The sequence below is a fragment of the Rattus norvegicus genome, chromosome 14 (genome assembly GCF_036323735.1).
Source record: "Rattus norvegicus strain BN/NHsdMcwi chromosome 14, GRCr8, whole genome shotgun sequence".
Classification (NCBI taxonomy): domain Eukaryota; kingdom Metazoa; phylum Chordata; class Mammalia; order Rodentia; family Muridae; genus Rattus; species Rattus norvegicus.
Window position 1 is genome coordinate 34,543,477 of NC_086032.1, and position 22,250 is coordinate 34,565,726.

General features: G+C 45.2%; 1 protein-coding gene across 3 annotated transcripts in view; it reads left to right on the forward strand.

Moving 5' to 3' along the window:
- Window positions 1–22,250, forward strand: part of Usp46 (ubiquitin specific peptidase 46) — a 69,245-nt gene that overhangs the window by 39,403 nt on the left and 7,592 nt on the right. For all 3 annotated transcript variants that reach the window (XR_010057350.1, NM_001191596.1, XM_006250889.5), the window contains exon 5: window positions 12,268–12,344. Coding sequence is in view for 2 of the 3 variants with exons in the window: in NM_001191596.1 (NP_001178525.1) it covers window positions 12,268–12,344 (77 nt within the window). In the remaining variant the exon portion in view is untranslated. The remainder of the gene's footprint in view (window positions 1–12,267; window positions 12,345–22,250) is intronic.

Genomic DNA, 22,250 nt, shown 5'->3' on the forward strand with positions numbered 1-22,250 from the left:
ATTTTATATGACTGGTTTATAAAGTAGGCATAAAAACCAAACATTTACAATAATCGTAAATTTATTTTACAGTCGTTCTCTGGGGTCCATATAAATTTACCATGTATTACGCTTGAAACCATATTTGCATCCTAGTGAGATGTGTGTACTTGTTTATCTTTACACAAAGAAGTCAATCATGGCTGACTCTTTGATGCTGCGGTATACAGAACACCCTTTGGGTTTTTCAGAGGTGATCAATATTTTGATTTTTATAATCATTAGTGCTGAGAACCCTGCTGCACATAAACACTTAGGAGAAAAATGGCAGGAGCGTGTTTAGGGCCATTTCATAAAGTGTTGGACATCCTATCCTGATCCCATGACAAAAACTAATTTCCCAGTTTTTGTATTTGTGCTTTTAAAAGATGTTTTTATTTATTTTTATTGTATGTGCATGTATGTGTGTGTGCCTGTGTGAACTTATGTGTTCCACATTCATGCAGATGCTCACGTAGGATGCGAGAGACTGTTGGATCCCCAGGAGCTGGGGTTACAGGATCTGCCCTATGTAGGTGTCGGGACCCAAATCCAGGTTCTGAACAAGAGCGGTGTGTTTTCAGAACATACCCCAGTCAGCTTCTGAGCCACCTCTCTGGCCCCCATTTAGCAATATTTGAAAGAAGGAGACTAAAAATTACAAGTATCCTTTCCATCTGGAGATGATAAATTTATAACATTTTTTTCCAAAATAATATTGCGGTTATATAAGTCTAGAGATCAGCATTTGGCATAATCCTATTTATCTGGGTCTCTGCCTTCCTTCCTCCCCTCCCTGCTTTCTGATCTTTTATGCTTCCTTTTTCAGTAAAGTCCAAGTGGATGCAAAAACTGAACACAGTACCATGCAAGGTGTGTGTGTGAGCTCGAGGAATGAAGAGCGCTAACTAGCTCTCCCCTCCTTCCGCCCCTCTCCTCCCTCAGCCTGGTTTATTTTATAAGCACACACCAGATATCATTTCATTTGCATTTACTTATCATCTGTGTACGTCACTAAAAATTGAGTCTTTTAAAACAGCACAATACTATTTTCACACCTCAAAAGAATTCTGCTATTTTTCACTCAGTTGTTGAAGTCTGCCTGGTTGTGTCCTCTTATAGCAGCTGTTTAATTATGTTTTTTAATTTTCTATTTTCACATGTATACGTGTGGCCGGGGTGAGTGTATGCGAGTGCACATACATGTGGAGGCATAACCTTGATGTCAGAATCATCCTTCATCACTCTTCCCCGTCTCTTCCTAAAGCCCAGAGCTCACTGATACGGCTGATCTCCAGGGCCAGCTTGCTTTGGGGATCCCCACTGTCTTGTTTTCCTGGGCAGAGATTTAAGTGGGTTAGCATGTCCACTCAGCACTTACGTGAGTTCTGGGAGTCCAGACTCTGAGTCCTGCTTACGCAGCAAGTGATTAACCACCGAGCCCTCTCCCCAGTTCAAATGTTGGATATTTATGGTCCAAATACCAGTATTTGTGTTAATTTATAATTTATCCCCCACCCTCCCTTTCCCTTCTTTTGATTCATTTGTTGAAGAAATCAGGTTGTTTGTCCTATATAGTATTTTCTACATTTTGAAAACTTTTTTGTGATGTTATTTACCTAATTAAAAATTAGGAATGTGTATGTGTGGAATGTGTGTATGCTCTGTGTGTGTGTGTGTGTGTGTGTGTGTGTGTGTGTGTGTGTGTGGTGTGCATGTAGGGGTGTGTGGTGTATATGATGTATAGTGTATGGGGTGGTGTGTATGTATGTTATGGGTATGTGTAGTGTGCATGTTATGGGTGTGTGTGGTGTGTGTTAGGCTGTGGGGTTTGTGTGTGTGTGTGTGTGTGTGGTGTGCATGTAGGGGTGTGTGGTGTATATGATGTATAGTGTATGGGGTGGTGTGTATGTATGTTATGGGTGTGTGGGGTGTGTGTTAGGCTGTGGGGTTTGTGTGTATGTGTGTGTGTGTATGTGTGTGTATGGCGTGTATGGTATGTATAGTGTGGGGGTGTGAGGGTATGTGGTGTGTGTGTTGGGTGTGTGTGGGGTGTATGCATGTGAGGGTGTGGAGTGTTTATGATATGTATGGTAGGGTGGGTGTGCGCGCGCACATGCATGCATGTGCAAATGCCAAGGTAGTGGTGGGAGGTCAGAGGACAGCTTCCAAGTGTCAGCTCTCTCCTTCTATCTTGTGGTTCCTGGGATTTGAACTTAGGCCATCGGGCTTGGTAGAAGAGCCTTTACCACTGTTGTCCTGTTGTCCCTGTCACCCATCCTGAGCCATCTCACTGGCTCCCCATTCATGCAACCTTTGCAATAAAATACCAGCAGTTCTCTCGTAGGTCTGCTTCTGAGAAGTCCCCAAAAGACTTTTGTTCATATACACTGAAAGACTTACTTGCAGAGGAAGGCTTGGAACAGTATTTTATCTAATTTTTTCTCCCATTGTATATTTTGATCATCTTTTTCTCCTCCACCACCTTCTCCCAGATCATTCCCATCTCCCTGTCCATGTTCTTTCTTTCTCTCTCCTAAAACACAACATAACAAAGACTGACTATCAGAACAAACAGAAAACCAAGAGGAAACAAAAAGCCCACAAGACCAAACCAAACAAACAAACAAGCAAACAAACACCCCACACCAAGACCAACAACAGCCATAGAACAACGCCATGAATATGTTGGGCGTGGGGCCTACTGGATTATGGCTGAAACGCTCAGTGCTTCTCCTTGGGAAAAAGCTGATTTTGGAGCAGCATCTTAAAAACAAAACCTTGCGCACGTCGCCATATCCCTCACTCTATCGCCCACCAGAGTGCCTCTGACCAATCTCACTTTTCTCCTCCTCTCACCCCCTGCCTCCAAGTTCATCATTACTTTTAGCTTTATATATTCTTAGCTCTTGCTTTGCAGCTTTTGAGAATGTTTATTTTTATTTTTAGTTGTGTGTAGGTGTATGGGTCGGCATGTGGGCGCAGGTGCCCATGGAGGCTTGAGGCATCTGGTGCCCTGGAGCTGGAGAAGTGAGCTGTCTGACGGTGTGATCTGAACCTGGGGTCCTTTGAAAGGGCAGCCGGTGCCTTAGCTGCTGGGCCTGCTCTCTAGCCCACCGCCTTGTTTTAGGGACAGTATCTCTGCGTGCTTATTCCTAGATATGTAGTCAATTCTGCACCTTCATGAACTTGTTTTTCTCCTGCTTTTAAGATTCAGCCATTTGATTGTGTACAGTGCGGTTCATTGTTTTTTGTTTTGTTTTGTTTTTTTGTTTGTTTGTTTGTTTTATCGTTGTGTAGTATTTTATTTCAGGAATATACCACAGCTTATTTTCCCATTCTTTGATGACAGTCTGGTGTTTTTAGCTTTCTCTGAGACAACAGCGCTGGAAACGCTCTCACACACGTCTGGTGTGTGTGTGTGTGTGTGTGTGTGTGTGTGTGTGTGTGTGTGTGTGTAACTTCTTTCTAGGGTACCCCTCAGGCACAGGATTGCTGTCATGGAACCTGCTCATCTTCAGGCGGTCTAGGTAAAGCAGTTGGTTCTGGCGAGGTGGCAGTTAGCTTAGTAGAGTTAGTTACTTGTGTTGGTCTCCGCTTTGTGTTTTTGTAGTAACCAAGTAGCTTCCTCTTTGTCTCTTGGATTTTTATTTGTAATTATCTTGTAACATACTTTCCCCACTAGTTTTTTAATGAAATTGACTCGACTCTCTCCTTTGCTTGTCTATTTGGCAGTCAACATATTTGTAAAACCATGTTTCTGTGAAAGATTTTGCATTCATTCTGAGCTCTCCGTCCCGTGCATGTCTGCTGGGACTCGCTGCTTTTCTCCATATCCTTAAGATTCATGGTTTGGTTTGCGTTGTTGTTGCTGTTCACACGAACAGTCACGTAGCCTTTTGTATCCCGGCTCCTTTGATTAGCATCCCTGGTGAGGGTCACTATGTCTTTGATGTGATGTGTTAGCTCACTCTTTGTCACTGCCATGTGGTGACTTAGTGGATGAATGATGACATGCATTCACCAAGTTTATGGTTGATGACTCTCTCTGTTCACTTTTACTTTGGGGCAAGTACTGTGAACCATGCTGCCGTGGATATTGTAATAATATCTAGCCGCAGAATCCATATTTCTCTAGGAGATTATCCTCGGTCTCCTGAAAGTAGATGTATGAGATTTTGTTTATCATTCATATCATTAGAATGTGTCCAGTCCCCACAACACTATACCAGTTTGTACCCTATGTGAGCATTTTATATGTGAGCATTCTATTTCTTTCTGTGTCTCTGTCCATCTGTCTCTCTTTGTTTACTTTTGTATAGTGTCTATGCATGTGTGTGCAGGCAGGCATGCGTACACATGGAGACCACAGGAGGATGCCGGGTGTCATCCTCTATTGCTCTGTGCCTTGGTCCCTTGAGAAAGAGTCTCTTACTGAGCCAGGAGCCTGTTGTTTCTTCCCTAGGCTGTGGCTAGCAAGCTGCAATGATCACTTAGTACTGGGGTACATATATGGGGTACATACAGCATATGGCCATACCTGCTTTTTATGTGGATGCTAGAGTTCTGAAGAGAGGTCTTTGTGCTTCCAAGGAGGAGCTCTCGCCCACTGAGCCCTCTCCTCAGCACGAGTGTGGACACTCTTAGCGGCCGACCCCCACATCACCTTTGCTATCTAATGGCCGGGTAAGTATTCTTCTATTCAGTGACTGGTTTCCCAACACATACATCACTGTGTGGAGAGATGGAGACAGGGGATGCGTGCTCGCCTTGTTTCTCCGATTTCCACCATACACGCCGATCTGAAGGACAAGATGAATAATCAGTTATGTAATTACAATCTCAAAACCAAGCCCCGTGAAGGAAGTGAGGACGATTCCATGTGCTTACGAGGCAGAGAGCAGAGCCATGTGGCATTGTGTTCTGGATTCGCAGCTGGGAAGCCTGCAGCACATCTGCGGCTGGCCCCTCCTTTGGGCTTGTTAATTGAACATTGTTAGTAAATCCACCTTGGCAGCGTGCTGCATGGATTTTCAGGATGACTCTGATAATAGGCTCAGCCATATTTATAGCTTAAAAAAAAGCAAAAAAACCCTACAAACAGAACAAATGATCCCTCACATGCAAATATTGCATTCAGAATTCACCCTGCAGAAGTTGCCGTGTAACCTTGTTTCCTGAAGGGTTAGGTCAGACAGGAACCTGCATCTAAATAATCCTCCCCAATTCTTCAATCATATGAAAGTATTTGTTCTAAAGGAACTGTTTATATGTTGTAGTGCTTCTTTCCGGAGGATCGAACAATCTCTTTATATTGATTTTATGTGCACATACTGGGGCTGGAGAGATGCTCAGTGGTCAGAACACTTGGTGCTCTGGCAGAGGACCCAGGTTTGGTCCCAGCACCCACATGGCTGCTCACATCCATCCAGAGCTCCAATTCCAGGGGATCTAACACACTCTTCTGTCCTCAGTAGACACTGCATGCACATGATACATACATGTGGACGAACAGTCATAAAATAAGAGTAAATACGAGAAATGGCTTAGAGATTAACAGTAGTTACTGCCCTTGCTGAGAACTACCTGTAACTCCAGTTCTGGTGGATCTAAAGCCCTCTTCTGGCTTCTGTAGGCACCAAGCACGAATGTTATGCCTAGTCAGACATGAATGCAAAACACCCATAGAACATGAAATAAAGCAGAAAATGAAAACAGAATTAAAGACTTACATGTTTATTATTTTAAAGTGATATGCAATGTATAAATTAGACCATAATATGATGTTTTGAAACTGAATACATTATATGAAGCAAGTGTGAATAATTAATATATTATATCCACTATGGTACTTATCATTTCTGTGTGGTGAGTCATTTGGAATCCAGATAGAGAAAACTTTAACCCTCCCTCATTTGAGATACACACACACACATGCACGCACACGAGATAAGGAAAAAATATATATTTCTTTCTTGAATAGTCTTCTCTATTTTCCTATATCCCAGAGCTGGACAGACTCCTAGGAATCATTTAATCCTTGTTTTACCCATGCCTGGGTATGTTCTATGGTGTCCCAGCCAATTGGTCACCATCATCCAATGGACACCGGCCAGAGGCAGGGAACCCAATCTCCCAAGGATGCATTCCATTTTTAGCCAGCCTTAATTGTTAGAAAGCCTTGGGCTTTCTAAGAAAGTGCATGACCTCTGGACTTCCTGCTTGTTGACTATGCAGGACTGGGATTTAATAAAACCCATGAATCGAACTTTCCTTTGGGGACCCCTCGGAGGACTGTCATAGGACAGGCTGTCTGCTCACTTTAGTCAGAATTGCCCAAGCCCCCATTTGTGAAATCTCACAGTGGATTAAGCTGTCCTTGGTCCTGAGTAGCAAATTAGCCCCTGGGGTACCTTGCCTTTGCCCTACTTCAGCCTCTTCTTGTTGCTCCAGTTTCGGAAAACCTCTGTACGAGTCTTCAAGTTCCGAAGACAGCGGCTGACTTCCTGACTTTCTCTTGGTAAAGTGTTGCGTATGATTGCAGCCCAGATGCCAAAGGGAGGATTTATGGAGACAAATGGTCTCCTTTGCCGTGGGTCTGGAGGGTCTATTTTAAGGGGTAATCAGAGCTCACTTGTCCACACAACCTTGATGAGGGCGCTTCTGAATTGGGGTGTCAGGGTTTCCATTGGCATCTGACTGCTTGTTCCTTTGTTGCGTCCCAAGATTTATTAGGTCAGCTGGAGCTTAATCTCGCTCGCGTTTGCTTATTTTAATTCCTCTTTCTTTGTAAAACTGAGCTTTTGCCTTGCAAGATCTGTGGCTTTTCAGGGATTCTCTGTGGCTTTAAGATTTTATCTTTGTTGCTGGAGTCAAACTAATACGCAAAGAACTGTTGTATTAACAGAACCAATTCTGCAAATCTTTTTGCTTAGTTCTCAGAGGGTCATACTGCTCCAGCAGAGCCTCTGAGACCCACGCAGATAGAGTGTGGAGCTGGCTGAGGCAGGCTCATGCACTCAGTGGAGATTCTGAGGCTCGGCTTTCAGATGGGCAGCAGGTGCTCCATTCCCAAGTTTATTCTTGGGTTCCAGCAAGGGCACCATCATCATCGTGGAATCCTAAGATACCCTTACCTTTCCTACGAATTCAGAAAAGGAATCAGGGGAGGTAGGCACACATTTAAAGATGGCCTCCTTTGCTCATAATGTAAATATCATCTTTAGGCTGATTTTATCTATTTATGAGTTACAGTTATTTAAAACTGAGCAAGTAGGGTCTATTTCTCTTCTTTTTAAGGAGGGAGGGCTGGTTTTTTTTTTTTTCTTTCTTTTTTTGAGGGAAGGATACCAGGCTCAGAATTAAGGGAAGAAAGGAGAAGTGATTGTAGGCTGTTCACGCTGAGAGTGCTGGAATCTTTTAGTAATGTGTTTCCTTGGAGACAAGCTGTATTTTTCTTTAGACCAGATCCTTGTGTGGGGGAAGAATATGCTTTCTTGGCAGCTTGCTTGAAAGAAAAGAACCCCCTCCCTCAAAAATCCTCTAACCACCTCCACCAACCAACAAACAAAAGCAGCTTCTCCTTGTCAAAAATTCAAATACTTCTGCAGTATAGTTCTTGACCGAGCCTCCTTAGCACTGTGACTTCTAAGGGTGGGGACAGAAAAATTCCTGATAGGACTTTGATCTCCCCGAAAGGTGGACTTACCCAGCAGAGCTTTATCACTCTCATCCTGAGAGCTCTTTGTCTTCAGAACTGAGAACAATGTAGCAACTTTCTTCTGTTTCATAATGAGAATCCCACCTTTCTCCTGAAACCGTTAAATTGAAAAAGAGTTGCATCAGATCTCATAGAATAGTTTGCTTGGGTGCCTCTTTGTACCCCACCGTCTATAATTTTTGTGTGATTCTACTTGGTCATAATTCTTTTAGTTTTCTCCCAGGGAGGAGCTGTTTCAGTTAAGAGAACACTTTATCAATTTAAATATATAATATTTGTGAGCAAATGTAAAAAGGGAAATATGTGTTAAAAAGAAAATGAATCATATTTCTGCCTGTGAGAGGGCACTGACTTAGGTATCTTAATCTTCATTCAGCTCTGCTTCAATTGGGCAATCCATGTAGTTATTATGTATCTCTCACATACTAGAGCTTATGTCAGTTACCAAGCATAGCACTTGCAAAAGGTGGTCCTTAAGCTTCTGTCTACTGATGTGCATGTTTAACCTGTGCATTCCCCTTTAATTGTAGCAGCAGCAGCAGCAGTACCACCACCTCCACTACCACTACCACCACCACAAGCACCACCACAGTCACCAGCACCACCACAGTCACCAGCACCACCACAGTCACCAGCACCACAACCATCACCATAGTCACCACCACCAGCACCACCACAGTCACTAGCACCACCACAGTCACCAGCACCACCACAGTCACCAGCACCACCACAGTCACCAGCACCACCACAGTCACCAGCACCACCACGAACGACCAGCAGCACCAGCACCGCTACCAGGCATGAGTAGTATTTCGAGAGGCAAACCAAGAATGGCCATCAATCACATCCTTATTCATACAGATATTCACCATTGTTGTTGATCTGGATTTTCACGGGATTTCTCTTTGGCTTAATGAATCTTCTTCTCAGCACTTCGGAAGCAGAGGCAGGCCAATCTCTGAGTTCAAATAAAACAGAAAGGGGGAGATGTGGGAGCAGGTGTGGTAGAGGCAAGTGTGGTAGAGGCGGGTGTGGTAGGGGAGGGTGTGGTAGGGGTGAGTGTGGTAGGGGAGGGTGTGGCAGGGGCAAGCATGATGGGATGGGTCGGGGAGCAGAGCAGAATGTGGGACACGGTGGAGCAGGCCTGGAGCAAGAGCAAGGCTGAGACTTATCCAAACCCTGAAAATCTCAGCAGGAGACTAACAGGCATAAGGATTGCTCAGTCCCTGTTGTGGGCCTGCATACCCCAGGGCACTTAGCCTTACAGCCCGCTTTGAAGTTGTCACATCCCCCAGATGGTCAAATTACAGGTTTAAGCACCTGGAATTCCTCTTCATGCAAATGAAGCATTCCCAACAGTGCAGTCCCAGCCCATAATGTACAATCCCCCTGAAAACCCCTTCCCACTCCCCAAGATTTATATATCCCCTTTCTACCCCCGAATGAAAGAGAGCTGTTTCACTTCCCAGAACAGAGAAGAGCTGTCACACTGAAAACCGTCTCGGTACCCCAAGGGCAGACGCAGAGCCGAGTGTGCACATATTAATAAACCGGGATCTTAGTTACTTACTGCCAAAGCCAACCTTCTGAGCTTTAGTAAGGAAAACAGAAAATATATATATATATATATATATATATATATATATTTTTTTTTTTTTTTTTTTTTTGGTTCTTTTTTTTTTTCGGAGCTGGGGACCGAACCCAGGGCCTTGCGCTTCCTAGGTAAGCGCTCTACCACTGAGCTAAATCCCCAGCCCCAACAGAAAATATATTATGCCGTGTGTTTGTATCAGTTCTCCAGTGTTGGCTACCAGCTACTGTCGAAGCTCTGAGGCTCGAGTGCAACTGTCACGTGTTGTTATAACCTCTGCAAAGTGTGTTGGCTTAGGGCTAGGTGACTTAGGCTGGCTCTGGCTGAAAATGTGTGTTTGTGGTCTGCTGGCTTATGCCCCTGTCCATAGGCTGGCCAGGGCATTCGCTTTAGGTGGGTGTCTAAGTTGAGACCACATTCCTGAAGTCTTGTATTTTCTTCCTGAATGCAGGGTCAGGTGGGCTTAGCATTCTTTTTCTTGCTGGGGACCGAACCCAGGGCCTTGCGCTTGTTAGGCAAGCGCTCTACCACTGAGCTAAATCCCCAACCCCTGGGCTTAGCATTCTTACAGTGATGGCAGAAGTGCCAGAAAGAGGCTACATGGTCTGGAGAGATGGATCAGCAGCTTAGAACACTAGCTACTCTTTAGAAGACCCAGGTTCGGTTCCCAGCTTCTACATGGTTGCTTACAACTCTCTGTAACTCCAGTTCCAGGGGACCCTAGCCCCTCTTCTAGTCTGTATAGAGGCAACAGAAACACATGTAATGCACATACATACATGTGATATAATTTTTAGAAAAGGAAAAGCAGTTTACCAGTGCTCATTTGCTGATAATGTGTCTTCTAGAGTCTCCCCTGGCTGAGACAAGTTCTGGGGCTCACTTGGATTTAAGAATGGGGAAAGAGCTGGGTGCTCTGGCATATGCCCGTCTGTCTATAGTCACCTGGAATTCAAAGACTCACAGGGCTGAGGCATGAGGATCAAGGATTCAATTCAAGGCCAGGCTTGACTGCATAGTGAATCACTGTCTCAAAATATTACACACATGCACACATGCACGCACGTGCTCTCTCTGTCTCTGTCTCTGTCTCTGTCTCTGTCTCTGTCTCTGTCTCTGTCTCTGTCTCTCTCTCTCTCCCTCCCTCCCTCCCTCTCGGCTGTAGGGTGTGGTGATGGCAATGTCCTCTTGATGAGATGACCTGTAGTCAGTCATAGACTTGGAGCTAAGATGGCTTCACCAATAACAAGAGAAAGTACAGCATAGGACCGTTCATCTAGGTAGGCCATACCTTTTAAAGAGTTAGTGTATATCATATGTAAAAGATATGTATCATATCTTTTCATTTAATGTAACTACCATGTAGCAAACCATTTCTAGCTTTGTGAACACTTCCTGAACACTTCATTTTTGAGCTAGGTCTCCCTGTGTATTAACGCTGAGTGTCCAGGAACTTACTATTTAGACTAGCATGACCTCAAATTCCGCCAGTCTGCCTCCTAAGTGCTAGGATTCAAGGTGCACACCACTACACCCAGTGGCTTTGTTATTGTTTGTTTTTTATTAAAGACTGCATGATCCTAGCCGGTCTTGAACCTACTACGTGGATTCAAACTCTGAGAGGTCTGCCTGCCTCATCCGCTCAAGTCCTGGGATTATAGTCGGGCTCCACTTATCAGTTAACACTTACTTGATAAGGCTCTCTGCATAGGTCATCTTACCTCACAGCAGTCATAGGAGATGCTTTTCCTAGCCCAGTGAGGAGACAGAGGTATAGAGAGGCTGAGTAACTGACCTTAATTCATATTCTTCAGAGTCAGCAGGGGCAGCCCACACTGTTATGTTTACTGTCATAGCATCAGAGAATGTGTCTGTAGCTCTTGCGTGTTTCTCTAGGTCATTTTTCTAGAGTCTGCAGTTATAGGGTCACTGCTGCCCCCCTTTCCCCAACAGAATGTTTTTATTATTTGGGAATTTCACATAGTGTACTTCCCAAAACTCCCAGCTCTGCCCCCTGAAAGGCAAAGGAGGAGGAAGGGGAGGATGATGAGGAAGAGAAAGAGGAGGAGGAGAGGAAGAGGAAGAAGAAAAGAGGAAGAAGAAGAGGAGGAGGAAGAGGAGGAGGAAGAGGAGGAGGAGGAGGAGGAGGAGAACCAGCCAAGTCTAGCTTATGTTGCCCATATACTCACTGGAGTGTGGGTGCACATTACCTTTTAAGTGAGTGCGGCCTTCACTTTCCTGCCAGCAGACTGAACATTCAAGTTTGTGGCTGGGTCAGCTCATCCCTCCCAGTCCACTAGCAAAACTGTAAAACCTCAGGGTTGTTGGTGAGTGAGTGGAAAGCAGCAGTCACTCCGGGAGCTTTGACTGACATGTGAAGGGCTGGGGCAGTGAGCTGGGTTAGCGGATAGTGGTCTGTATCAGGATGGGCTGTGTGACCAGCTCACGAGTGACAGCACAGGACTCTGCAGATGGGAACCTCTTTCCTAAGGACAGCTCAATGGGGATTAGCCCGACAGTCCACAGGGCTTGAATGGGCACTGGAGAAGGGGCTTCAGGGACTGAACTTGGTGAAAGGCCACCATGTGGGTGGAGGCTTCTTATCTCCTGGACTTTTTCTGTCCCTGTCCTCTCCCAATATGGGCTACACAGATGCCTGTCTGATGCTCATGGGTAGCCAGGATGAGGAATATGGATGAAGAGGGAGAGAAACCTGGTTGAGTTTTAGTTACCACATGTAGAATCAGAATTGTGAAGGAACGAAGTTGAATTGGGATTGGGTTGGGAAGTTCTGAACTAACTCTGGTGGGTATTCATAGCCACATGCGACTTTACTGCTGCCACATGTTGGGCCACCTATAAACACTCAAAGTCTTAGCTACAGTGTCTGTTGTGTATTTTGTACCTAACTCCTCCGCCCCCCTTTTTTTTGCCTCAGGTGAGTAGCAAAGACGAAGATTTTCTTGACCTCTCTGTTGATGTGGAACAGAACACCTCCATCACCCATTGTCTGAGGTAACTGCTCGCACTCTGCCTGGGGTTCGAGCTTTTGACCTGGCTCGTAAGCACATAAGGAGACTCAAATCCCACAGAACCATCCCCTGCTTTTAAACCAATGTAGCCTTATTATCTTATTTTATTTTCTATTCTTCCCCAAGAGATGAAAAGTAAATGTGGTCTGGAGTCAGGTCTTTTTGAGCAGAGAGGATCAGGTGGAAGTAATTCATCACTGTAGTTAAAAATAAACCTTTAATCTGCAATGCAGATGTGTATTAGCGCTCTCTCTCTCTCTCTGTGTGTGTGTGTGTGCGCGTGTGCGCGCGTGCATATGCATGTGTGTATCTGCCTGCATAAACTCACTCACGTATTAAGTTAATAAGTGATACAGATGCCAGCCATGACTTATTTTCTAAGGTAGCAGTTATCAACCTGCGGGGCACAAGCCCCTTTGGGGGTTGAATGACCCTTTCCCAGGGGTCTCCTAAGACCATTGGAAAATGCAGATACTTACATTATGATTCATAATGGTAGGAAAATTGCAGTTATGAAGTGGCAGTGAAAGTAATTTTATGGTTGGGGGTCACCACAATGTGAGGAACTGTATTAAAGGATCGCAACATCAGGAAGACTGAGAACCGCTGCTCTGAGGTAAGTTTGTACATGAACATTTATATGCCTTGAGAACCAGTGATGGAATTGCCTTTTCTGCATGGCTTTGATGTTCTGTAGAGATTCCTCATTAGCGTCAAGAGACAGTAATGAGCCAGAGTTTAACAACATGTGGCCAGGATCACTGCAGATAGAACACATTCGCATATGCATTGAAACAGTGCTCAGAGAGGCTGGGGAGATGACTCAGTCATTTTGTGGTGACAGTGTTTGACCGAAGGACCTGAATTCAGTTCTCAACACCCACGTCAGCCAATTCCAGTTTTGGGGAGATCCAATCCTACGGCCTCCGTTCTCATATGCATACATAGTGAAATAAATCTTTTTAAAGGAAAGGAAGTCCTTTAAATCTTTTCCTTTTGAAGGAAAGAAAATGTTTAGAACTGTTGCAAGGACAAGATTCCCCATCCCTACTCCCTTTCAGCAAGGAAATAGGTGCTTATAATTTTCCTAATCCTGTCCTAGACATAGGCTACAGAACGAATGTCACAAATCACCAAGCTGGCTATTTCCAGTCAAGTCGGGCTACACAGATGATCCCCAGAGCATAGGGATAAGGCTGCCCTACAGAGTGGCCAATGGTGAAGAAGCTGATGCAGCTCAGCAGTAGGGTGGGCTGCCCCAACAAACAGTTGCCACAGCTGTGGGCATCTTACAGTATCATAACAAGGCGCTGTCTGTTTGCATCAGTAAGAATCAGCAGACTGGAGCTTGCTGGAAGAGCTTCTTGGTATGGTAGGTTGTACGACTTGGGGGCTGATTGCTTTTCCGTTCATTTCCCAGTTCTTCCCTCTCCACTCTCAGCATGGAGCAAATGAGGAAAGTTTAAAGTATGTTTTTCAGGCCGGCCTCTTTCTTCAGCTTGGTTCTGTTAAGGGACTGGGCGACCCTCCTGTAAAAACAGACCATATTTGGGTCTCCTTTGCGCTCATGACTATATGGACCGATGTACTTGACTGGAAAAAGAGAAAGTTGTCTCAGCGTTGTCCTGTGGGGGAAGGATGTTGCTGTCCCCTCATGGGGTAGGTGTTGGGGTTTGAGGAGGTCTGACGGAATCCCTGGCTGTTAGAAGGAAGGTTGTGGTGATTGTAGCACTGAAGCAGACACAGCACTGAGTGCTTAGTTCCGACTCCAGACGTGTCGTGGAGAACTGAATCATGGATTCAGTTTTCACGGAGGAATTCCCCATGGAAAGGTAGAGGTGGTTGGAAATGGCAAAGATGGGGAAGGGCGGTGTGTGACTGCTCTTGCGTGAGTCACCTTTCTCATTACTGTGATAAAATGCCCAACAGATGAGACAACTGAGCGGGAGAAGGGTTGATTTTGGCTCACAGTTTGAGGGTACAGTCCATCACAGTGGAGAAGGCATGGCGGCCAGAACACAGGGCAGCTGGTCGGTCGTACCGAGTCTATAGTTAGGAACCATCGAGGTGAATGCTCCTCCCTCCCTTCTGTCCCATTTTTATTCAGTCCTGGACCCCAGTGCATGGGATGATGCTGTCAACATTCAGTGTGGGTCATTCGTTCCCTGTTATCCTCTCTGGAAACACAACCCCAGCTACCCCCAGAAGCATATTCTTAGGTATGTCTAAATCCAGTCAAAATGACAATGAGGATTAACCATCATAGCTTCCACACTGGCCTTTTAGATCCCTCAGATTATTACTCTCTGACTGGACAGTCCAGGCCAATCAGCGTTCCTGAGAAGTACTCCACAACTTTAGGTCACCCCTAAATTAGATCTTGGCCAGCTCACTAACACCTGCCCTCGTACGTCATAAAGAGAAGTCAGTCAGCGTCTGCCTGACGGGGCCCAAACCTTCAGTTTCTTCTGTCAGAATGCAGGAGACTCAGGGTGGCTAACTCCAGCAAACCCATTGGCTGTTTTTTTTTTCTTCCTGCCAAATAAAATCTTCAGATTAAGGTGGTTGTAATGCCACATACATTAAAGTTCAGCACGCGGGAAGTAGAGGCAGGCTGACTTTTCTGAGTTCGAGGCCAGCCTGATTTACATAGTGACTTCCATGATAGCCAGGGCTCAGATAAATATAAATAAATAAACAAATAATAAAGTCTTTGAGTCTGGAGATGCAGTGGCTGTGACACTAGCCTCCCTGGCTCAATTCGGGTTGGATTCATTTTGTTTTTCAGTTAGGAGCTCTTTAACATCCCCTGTATTAGGGTTTATGATGTGAGGTTTCTGTCTGTCATCTCTCTTAATGACTGTTAGGGACTCATGCTGAAATCGGGGGCCCTGAAGTAAGTGTCTAGCCTCCTCCTTCCAGAGGGGTTTTGCGTGACAGATTCCAGTGTATTCCCACCAAACTCTCGCCCCAGAGACATGATATAAATAACATTAAAATTCAGAAGACAGCTGGAAAGAAACCATGAGCCCACACTGTTCTCTGAGCCAAAAACTCATGCTTCAGACCTCAGAATTGCATCCTAGGCAGGCTGAGCGCCTGTGACAGCGGATTCTAAGAAAGAGGGTGCTTCCCCCCTCCCCCTCCTTTGCAAAGCTCAGAGATGCCCTCAGGCAAAGACTTAGTGCAGTTTGTCCTGGTTGTCCTTCTCAAGCCTTTCTGGTGTTTTCTCTCCCCCTCAGCTCCTTTGCTCTCCCTGTGGCTCTTCACCTTGAAGAGTGTAGGTGTGAAAGGCTTTCTTCTTCCCCTCGCTTGAAACCCTAGTGGCCCAGGCGGTCAGCCAGGCGTCCCTGTGGCCTCTGAGTCCTCTCAGAGCTCTCTGTATGTGCAAACTGATCTTTAGGGATCCTGTTTCTACCTGTTTAAAGACACTCAATTTATATCCTGAGTTTGTACACATTGTCACCCTACTGAATGTCACCCAAATCCTTCTCCTATGTTGTCTTAGTTTTGGTCATTTCTGACATGGGACATTTTCTGGAGTGTGACACTCACAGATTTTTTTAAATTAATTTTTCAGTTGGCGTACTAAGGAATGCGTTTCATGTGACGTTCTCAGACATTACAGTTTGTTCTTACACCACTCCCCCTGCCTTCTCACCCACTTTCTTTTCTTGGTTCCTTTCTCTCCTCAAACAGTCCTCCCCTCTACATTCATATCTCATCGACTCCTCATTTTCTGTTAAAGTTCTTCCTCCCTTCATAGACCTTTATTTACATGCCCTACACACACACACACACACACACACACACACACACACACACACACACACAGAGACAGACAGAGACAGAGAGACAGAGACAAAGAGACAGAGACAGAGAGACAGAGAGAGACACACACACAGAAGCACTTGCACAGGCACACACACACGGCAGGGGAGAGACAAACAGAGAGAGAGAGAGAGAGAGAGAGAGAGAGAGAGAGAGAGACACACAGAGAGAGACACACAGAGAGAGACAGAGAGAGGCACACACACAGAAGCACTCACACACACATACACAGAGAGAGAGAGAAACAGAGACAGAGACAGAGACAGAGGCACACACACAGGGACTGAGATAGAGAGAGACAGAGAGGGAGAGGCAAACACACACACACACACACACACCCGGGGGGGGGGCTATCTTTCTGAATCTGGCTTATTTTGCTTAACGTAGTGATGTCCGTTCCATTCCTTTTCCTGTGCATTGTGATCATATTCTTTTTTTTTTTTTTTTCGGAGCTGGGGACCGAACCCAGGGCCTTGCGCTTCCTAGGCAAGCGCTCTACCACTGAGCTAAATCCCCAACCCCTGTGATCATATTCTTATTCGTGTCTAAATAAAAGACCATTGTACATGTGGACTGCATTGTCTTTATCCATTCGCCTGTCCACAGACATTAGGCTGGTTCTGTGTGTTGTGAATTGTGTAGCAAGTGGCATGGATATTCACGTGTCTCTGAGGTATCCTGACTCTTAAGTCTCAGGTATTCGGACTTAAGAATCCTTCAAGCACAACCTAAGCTGGGTCGTGTGTGTGTGTGTGTGTGTGTGTGTGTGTGTGTGTGTGTGTGTGTGTAACCACAATACTGATTTCCATAGTATATACCCCCACCCCACCCTGTGCACCCCTTCCTCTGTCCTCACCCCCTTTCTTTAACACTCGAGTCAGTGGTTCTCAGGCTTTGGTCATATGTTAGAGACACCTGGGATGCTGAGGAAGTGAAGCATTGCACACATGAAGAGCGTCCGTGAGTCTGGGCTTTGGTCTGTAGTGTATGCTCTGGTGATTCTGGGAGCACCGAGCCTTGAGAAACTCAGCGCCCTCTCTGTACTGTCTTGCTCAGGTCAGTGAGCCAGCACCGTTGACACTGCTCGGGATGTCACTAGAAATGATTTAATGTCTTTAGAATCAGAGTCTGTATTTTGACCGAACTCCTTAGGTGCTTCATTTGCAGGCTGACATCTGGATGGAACTGGAACATCTGGTCCCCACCCTCAGCCCCACTTACTCAGGCTGGCTCTGTCTCCGAAAAGCTTTTACGTTTCTTTATAAAGGCATGCATTTCTTATTAGATTTGTTCCCATGGTGAATCTGAAAATAATGCTTGATTGCCGCTACTACCCTCCTGAAGGCAAGACAGAGAGCTCCGTGCTTCCCCAGCCTTCTCTGTGCATTAGTAATTTATCCTACGTTCCAGAAAGATCTCTCTGCTGCCTCCTGCTTATTTTAACATGGCTTTGAAAAACTCCTCCAACCTTTCTTGCTCACTTTATTATTATTATTATTATTATTATTATTATTATTATTATTATTATTTTGATGTTGTTGTGAGAGAGGGCACCTCCTCATGTAGCCCAGGCTGGCCCCGATCTTCTTTACCTAAGCCTTTGAGTGCTATGCTTACAGGTGTACTACCTCATTCCCTTTTGTTCTACGAACCACCAGTGTGACCTGCTCTGCTTCCATTGCTGGACCAGCCGCCCACTAGCCTACCCTCTGGTCCCATTTCTCAGGTTCATTGTCTTGACAGCTACATACTTTTTATTATGGCATTATGCTCCCCCTCCCCCTCCTCCATACCCCTCTCTCTTTGAGACAGGGTTTCTGTCTGTAGCTCTGTCATGGAACCCACTATGTAGACCAGGCTGGCCTCTAACCCAGAGATTCTCCTACCTCTGCCTCCCAAGTGCTGGGATTAAAGGTGTATGCCACCACCACTTGGTGGCATTGTACTTCTGACCTGCTGGGACTAAGGAGGATGGTGGCCTTTTAAAATGTGGCGTTTAGGGCTGGAGAGATGGCTCAGAGGTTAAGAGCACTGGCTGTGTTTCCAGAGGCCCTGAGTTCAATTCCCAGCAACCACATGGTGGCTCACAACCATCTGCAATGGGATCCAGTGACGTCTTCTGGTGTGTCTGAAGACAGCTACAAGTGTACTCATACATAAATAAAAATCTTTAAAAAAAAAAGAAAAAATGGGGCTTTTAAATTAATACAGATTGAGTATCCCTTATCTAACTGCTTGGGACTAGCATTTTGGATTTTGAGACTCGAAATGATCAACGATTGAAAACTCTCGCTGTGTTTTATCCTATCCCAGCCTACAAAGAGCACTCATAGCTTTTAAGGTTGCCTATTTGGCTCCTTCCTCTTGGCTGTGGTTTCCTTGATTGCTCTGATCAGGGAACCAGTCCCAAACAATACTGCAGAGCAGTTAGTCCCTGGGTCTGCATTCCGTTGTGGGTGAGTGTGATTGCGCAGTAAGGGCTGAAATCAGAGAGTTGAGCGTGATTGCTTGTCAAGGGTTTCCTTGCCTCCCGATGCCCTCTCAGCCTTTCTGTGGAGCTATTGAGAGTAGCGGTTCTCAGGAACACTGTCTACTCATGTCTTCCCCACGCTGTTCAGGAACCACTGAGCTGCAGGGACCATGCAAGCTTCTTAGTCATATCTGAGCTTGTGCTGCTCCCTGCAATGGTGGCTCTCCCTGCTGCTGTGCCTTTCCTCTGTGACTCTATTTCCCCAGCAGCTTCCTTCAGTCCACCTGACATTGCCTCTTAGGAAAATACCCTGATTATTCCAGGACACTTTTTTCTTTTCTCTCTGCTTTCCCCCTGGACTTTATTCTTCTATCTATCTATCTATCTATCTATCTATCTATCTATCTATCTATCTAACTGTCTGTCTTCATTCATTCATTCATTCAGCATGGTCAGGCTGGTTATATATCAGTGATTGAAACACACAAGATCTCTCCCTGTTCTTTTAAGAATCCTTGACATATAATCCAGAGGAACAAAGTTCAGGGTTCTGAGTTCATGTAACAAGTCAGGCACCTTGTGCATGTGTGTAAATAAGTTCTGAGGTCTGTGGAGGCAGGAGGATGGTTGGGTCCTAGGACTGTCTGAGAAAATAAGAGTCAGGTTTGGGTAGAGGACTTCCTCAAAGGATAGGAAGAGAGTGACAGAGGGGGACAGATGATGCTTTCTTCTGGCCTCTGTACATAATGCGTGGGCGCGCGCGCACACACACACATACACACAAACACATTCACACACATATACACATTTACACATAGATAAATACACAGTCACACATACACATAATTATACACCTACACACACTCATACACATATATATACATATGCATTCAAACACATACACTTATACACAGATACACACAAACATGCATACAAACACACATTCACATACATATACACACTTACACACAGATACACATATAGTCATACACAGTCACACACACATACACATAATCATACATATACACATACATATGCATTCACACACACATACACACACTTATACACAGATACACACATATATACAAATACACATTCACATACATATGCACACTTACACACAGATACACACACACATAAACACACATACATACAATACACATTCACACATATATACACACTTACACACAGATACACATACAGTCACACACACATATACATAATCATACACATACACACACTCATATACATACACACATATGCATTCACACACATACACACGCTTATACACAGATACATACATACAAACACATATTTACATACATATACACACTTACAGATATACATACAGTCACGCAGTCACACATACACAAAATCATATACACACTCATATACATACATACATTCACATACATACTTACACACATACACACACTCATACACATACACATGCATTCACACACATACATGCATACACACATACACACACTCATACACATACACATGCATTCACACACACACGCTTACACACATACACACACTCACATACATTCACATAGACGCACACACATATACATATTCACACACACAGACACATGCACACATACTCACAGTCATACAACACACTCACACAACACATACATTTACACACATGTACATACATTGCTCACATGTACAGATGCATGCACAGACACACATAGACATACACACGTACACATTCACACATATTCACACACAGATACACATACTCACAGGCACAGACACACACATAGTCACACACACACATTCACACAACACACACAGACATGCACACAGTCACACACTCATTTGAACGTCACATTTACAGACACACTCACACTCTTACACACATACACTCTCTCTCTCACACATACACCCTTAAGAACAAAACAAACAAAATCTACCACAGTGGGATCTGAGCCTGGGGGCTCCCTAGGGAAACCCACCCTGGACACCCTGGAGAGGGGTGGTTCCCTGTGTTCTGAGTAGCCAGGCTTCCCAGCCATGGTGGGACTCTGAAAAGCTCTCCCATTGCTGAGAAGTTAACAGAGGAGGATACAGCCCATGCAGGAGAGTCTGCATCAGGAAGCAGCAGAGTAGAGTAGGAGGCCAGGTTAGACGATTGGTAGGGTCTGAGGCCCAGGACCTGGGGCTGTGGGAGTCTGACTATTTCTCCTGAGTACATGATCTTAGTCAGGGGAGTCACCTCTAGTGGTTTAAGGGTAAGGTATCCTCAGGGGCACATTTGTACTTGTCTTTATATGAGGATAGTCATCTCCAGGTCCCCAGGACCTAGTGCCATTCTGAGGATTGAGCAAATGGACAATGCGTTCCTTTGATGAGTTCTCTGTAAGCGACAGTTCATTGATACCATTTTTTTTTTCTGTTTAATACAACCCTGATCATTCTGCTGCTGGGAGATGATGTGAAGAAGGGAAGTGTCAGCAGGCATTTTTGAAATTCCAGAGTAGTAGATTCTAAATGTTGTTTTCTAAATGTGTTTGAAGCTGACCACAGAAATGCAGAGTTGAATCCAGGAAAGACTGAAAGGCCATGATATTTAGAAAGTGAAAGCTCTAAATAGCAGGCAGAGCCTTCTGATAAGATTATATCCAACACAGCCACAATGGCCTTTGTTTTTAAAATAAGACAGACTAAAGTGCTTATCCTGTGGTGTGTGGGAGAGCAGTGGTGGATAGGCCACCACCTCTTGATGACTCAAGTGTGTGTGTGTGTTAGAGAGAGAGAGGCAGACAGAGAGACATAGAGACGTGTGTGTGTGTGTGTGTGTGTGTGTGTTTATGAGACAGACAGAGACAGAGACAGACAGAGACAGACAGAGATACAGAGAGAGACAGAGAGGCAGCATCTCTTGTAGCCTAGGCTGGCCTCAAACTCACCTAGGTGATGGCAGGTAACCTCGGACTCCTGATCTTGCTTCCACCTCCCTAGTGAGAACATTATGCGTTTGCCTCACCACAGCCAGTTAATGCAGCATGGAAGATGGAACCCAGGGCCCCAGGCATGGGCTGGGGCAAGCCCTCTACTACCTGAGCTCCACCCTCCCCCGTCCTCAGGTTTAAGCCGGACATAAGACAGTAGTATGCAGTTCTGATTTCAGTATCTTCAACTCTTGTGGTCTTTGAAAAATGGAACCTCTGAGATGCCATTTTTAATTAATGTAGAAATCCCACTTTGGATTTTATGATTGCCTTTTTGGGACCAGGCTTGGTAGTTTTCTAACTACTGCTGCTGCTACTGCTGCTACCACCACTACTATTTCCTCCTCCTCCTCTCCTCCTCCTCCTCCTCCTCCTCCTCCTCCTCCTCCTCCTCCTCCTCCCCTTCCTCCTCCCCTTCCTCCTCCTCCCCTTCTTTCTCCTCCCCTTCCTCCTCCTCCCCCTCCTCCTCCTCTTCTCCTTCTCCTCCTCTTCCTCCTCCTCCTCTTCTCCTTCTCCTTCTCCTCCTCCTCTTCTCCTTCTCCTTCTCTTCTTCCTCCTCCTCCTCCTTCTTCCTCTTCTTCCTCTTCCTCCTCCCCTTTTCCTCCTCCTCTTCTTCTTCTTCCTCCTC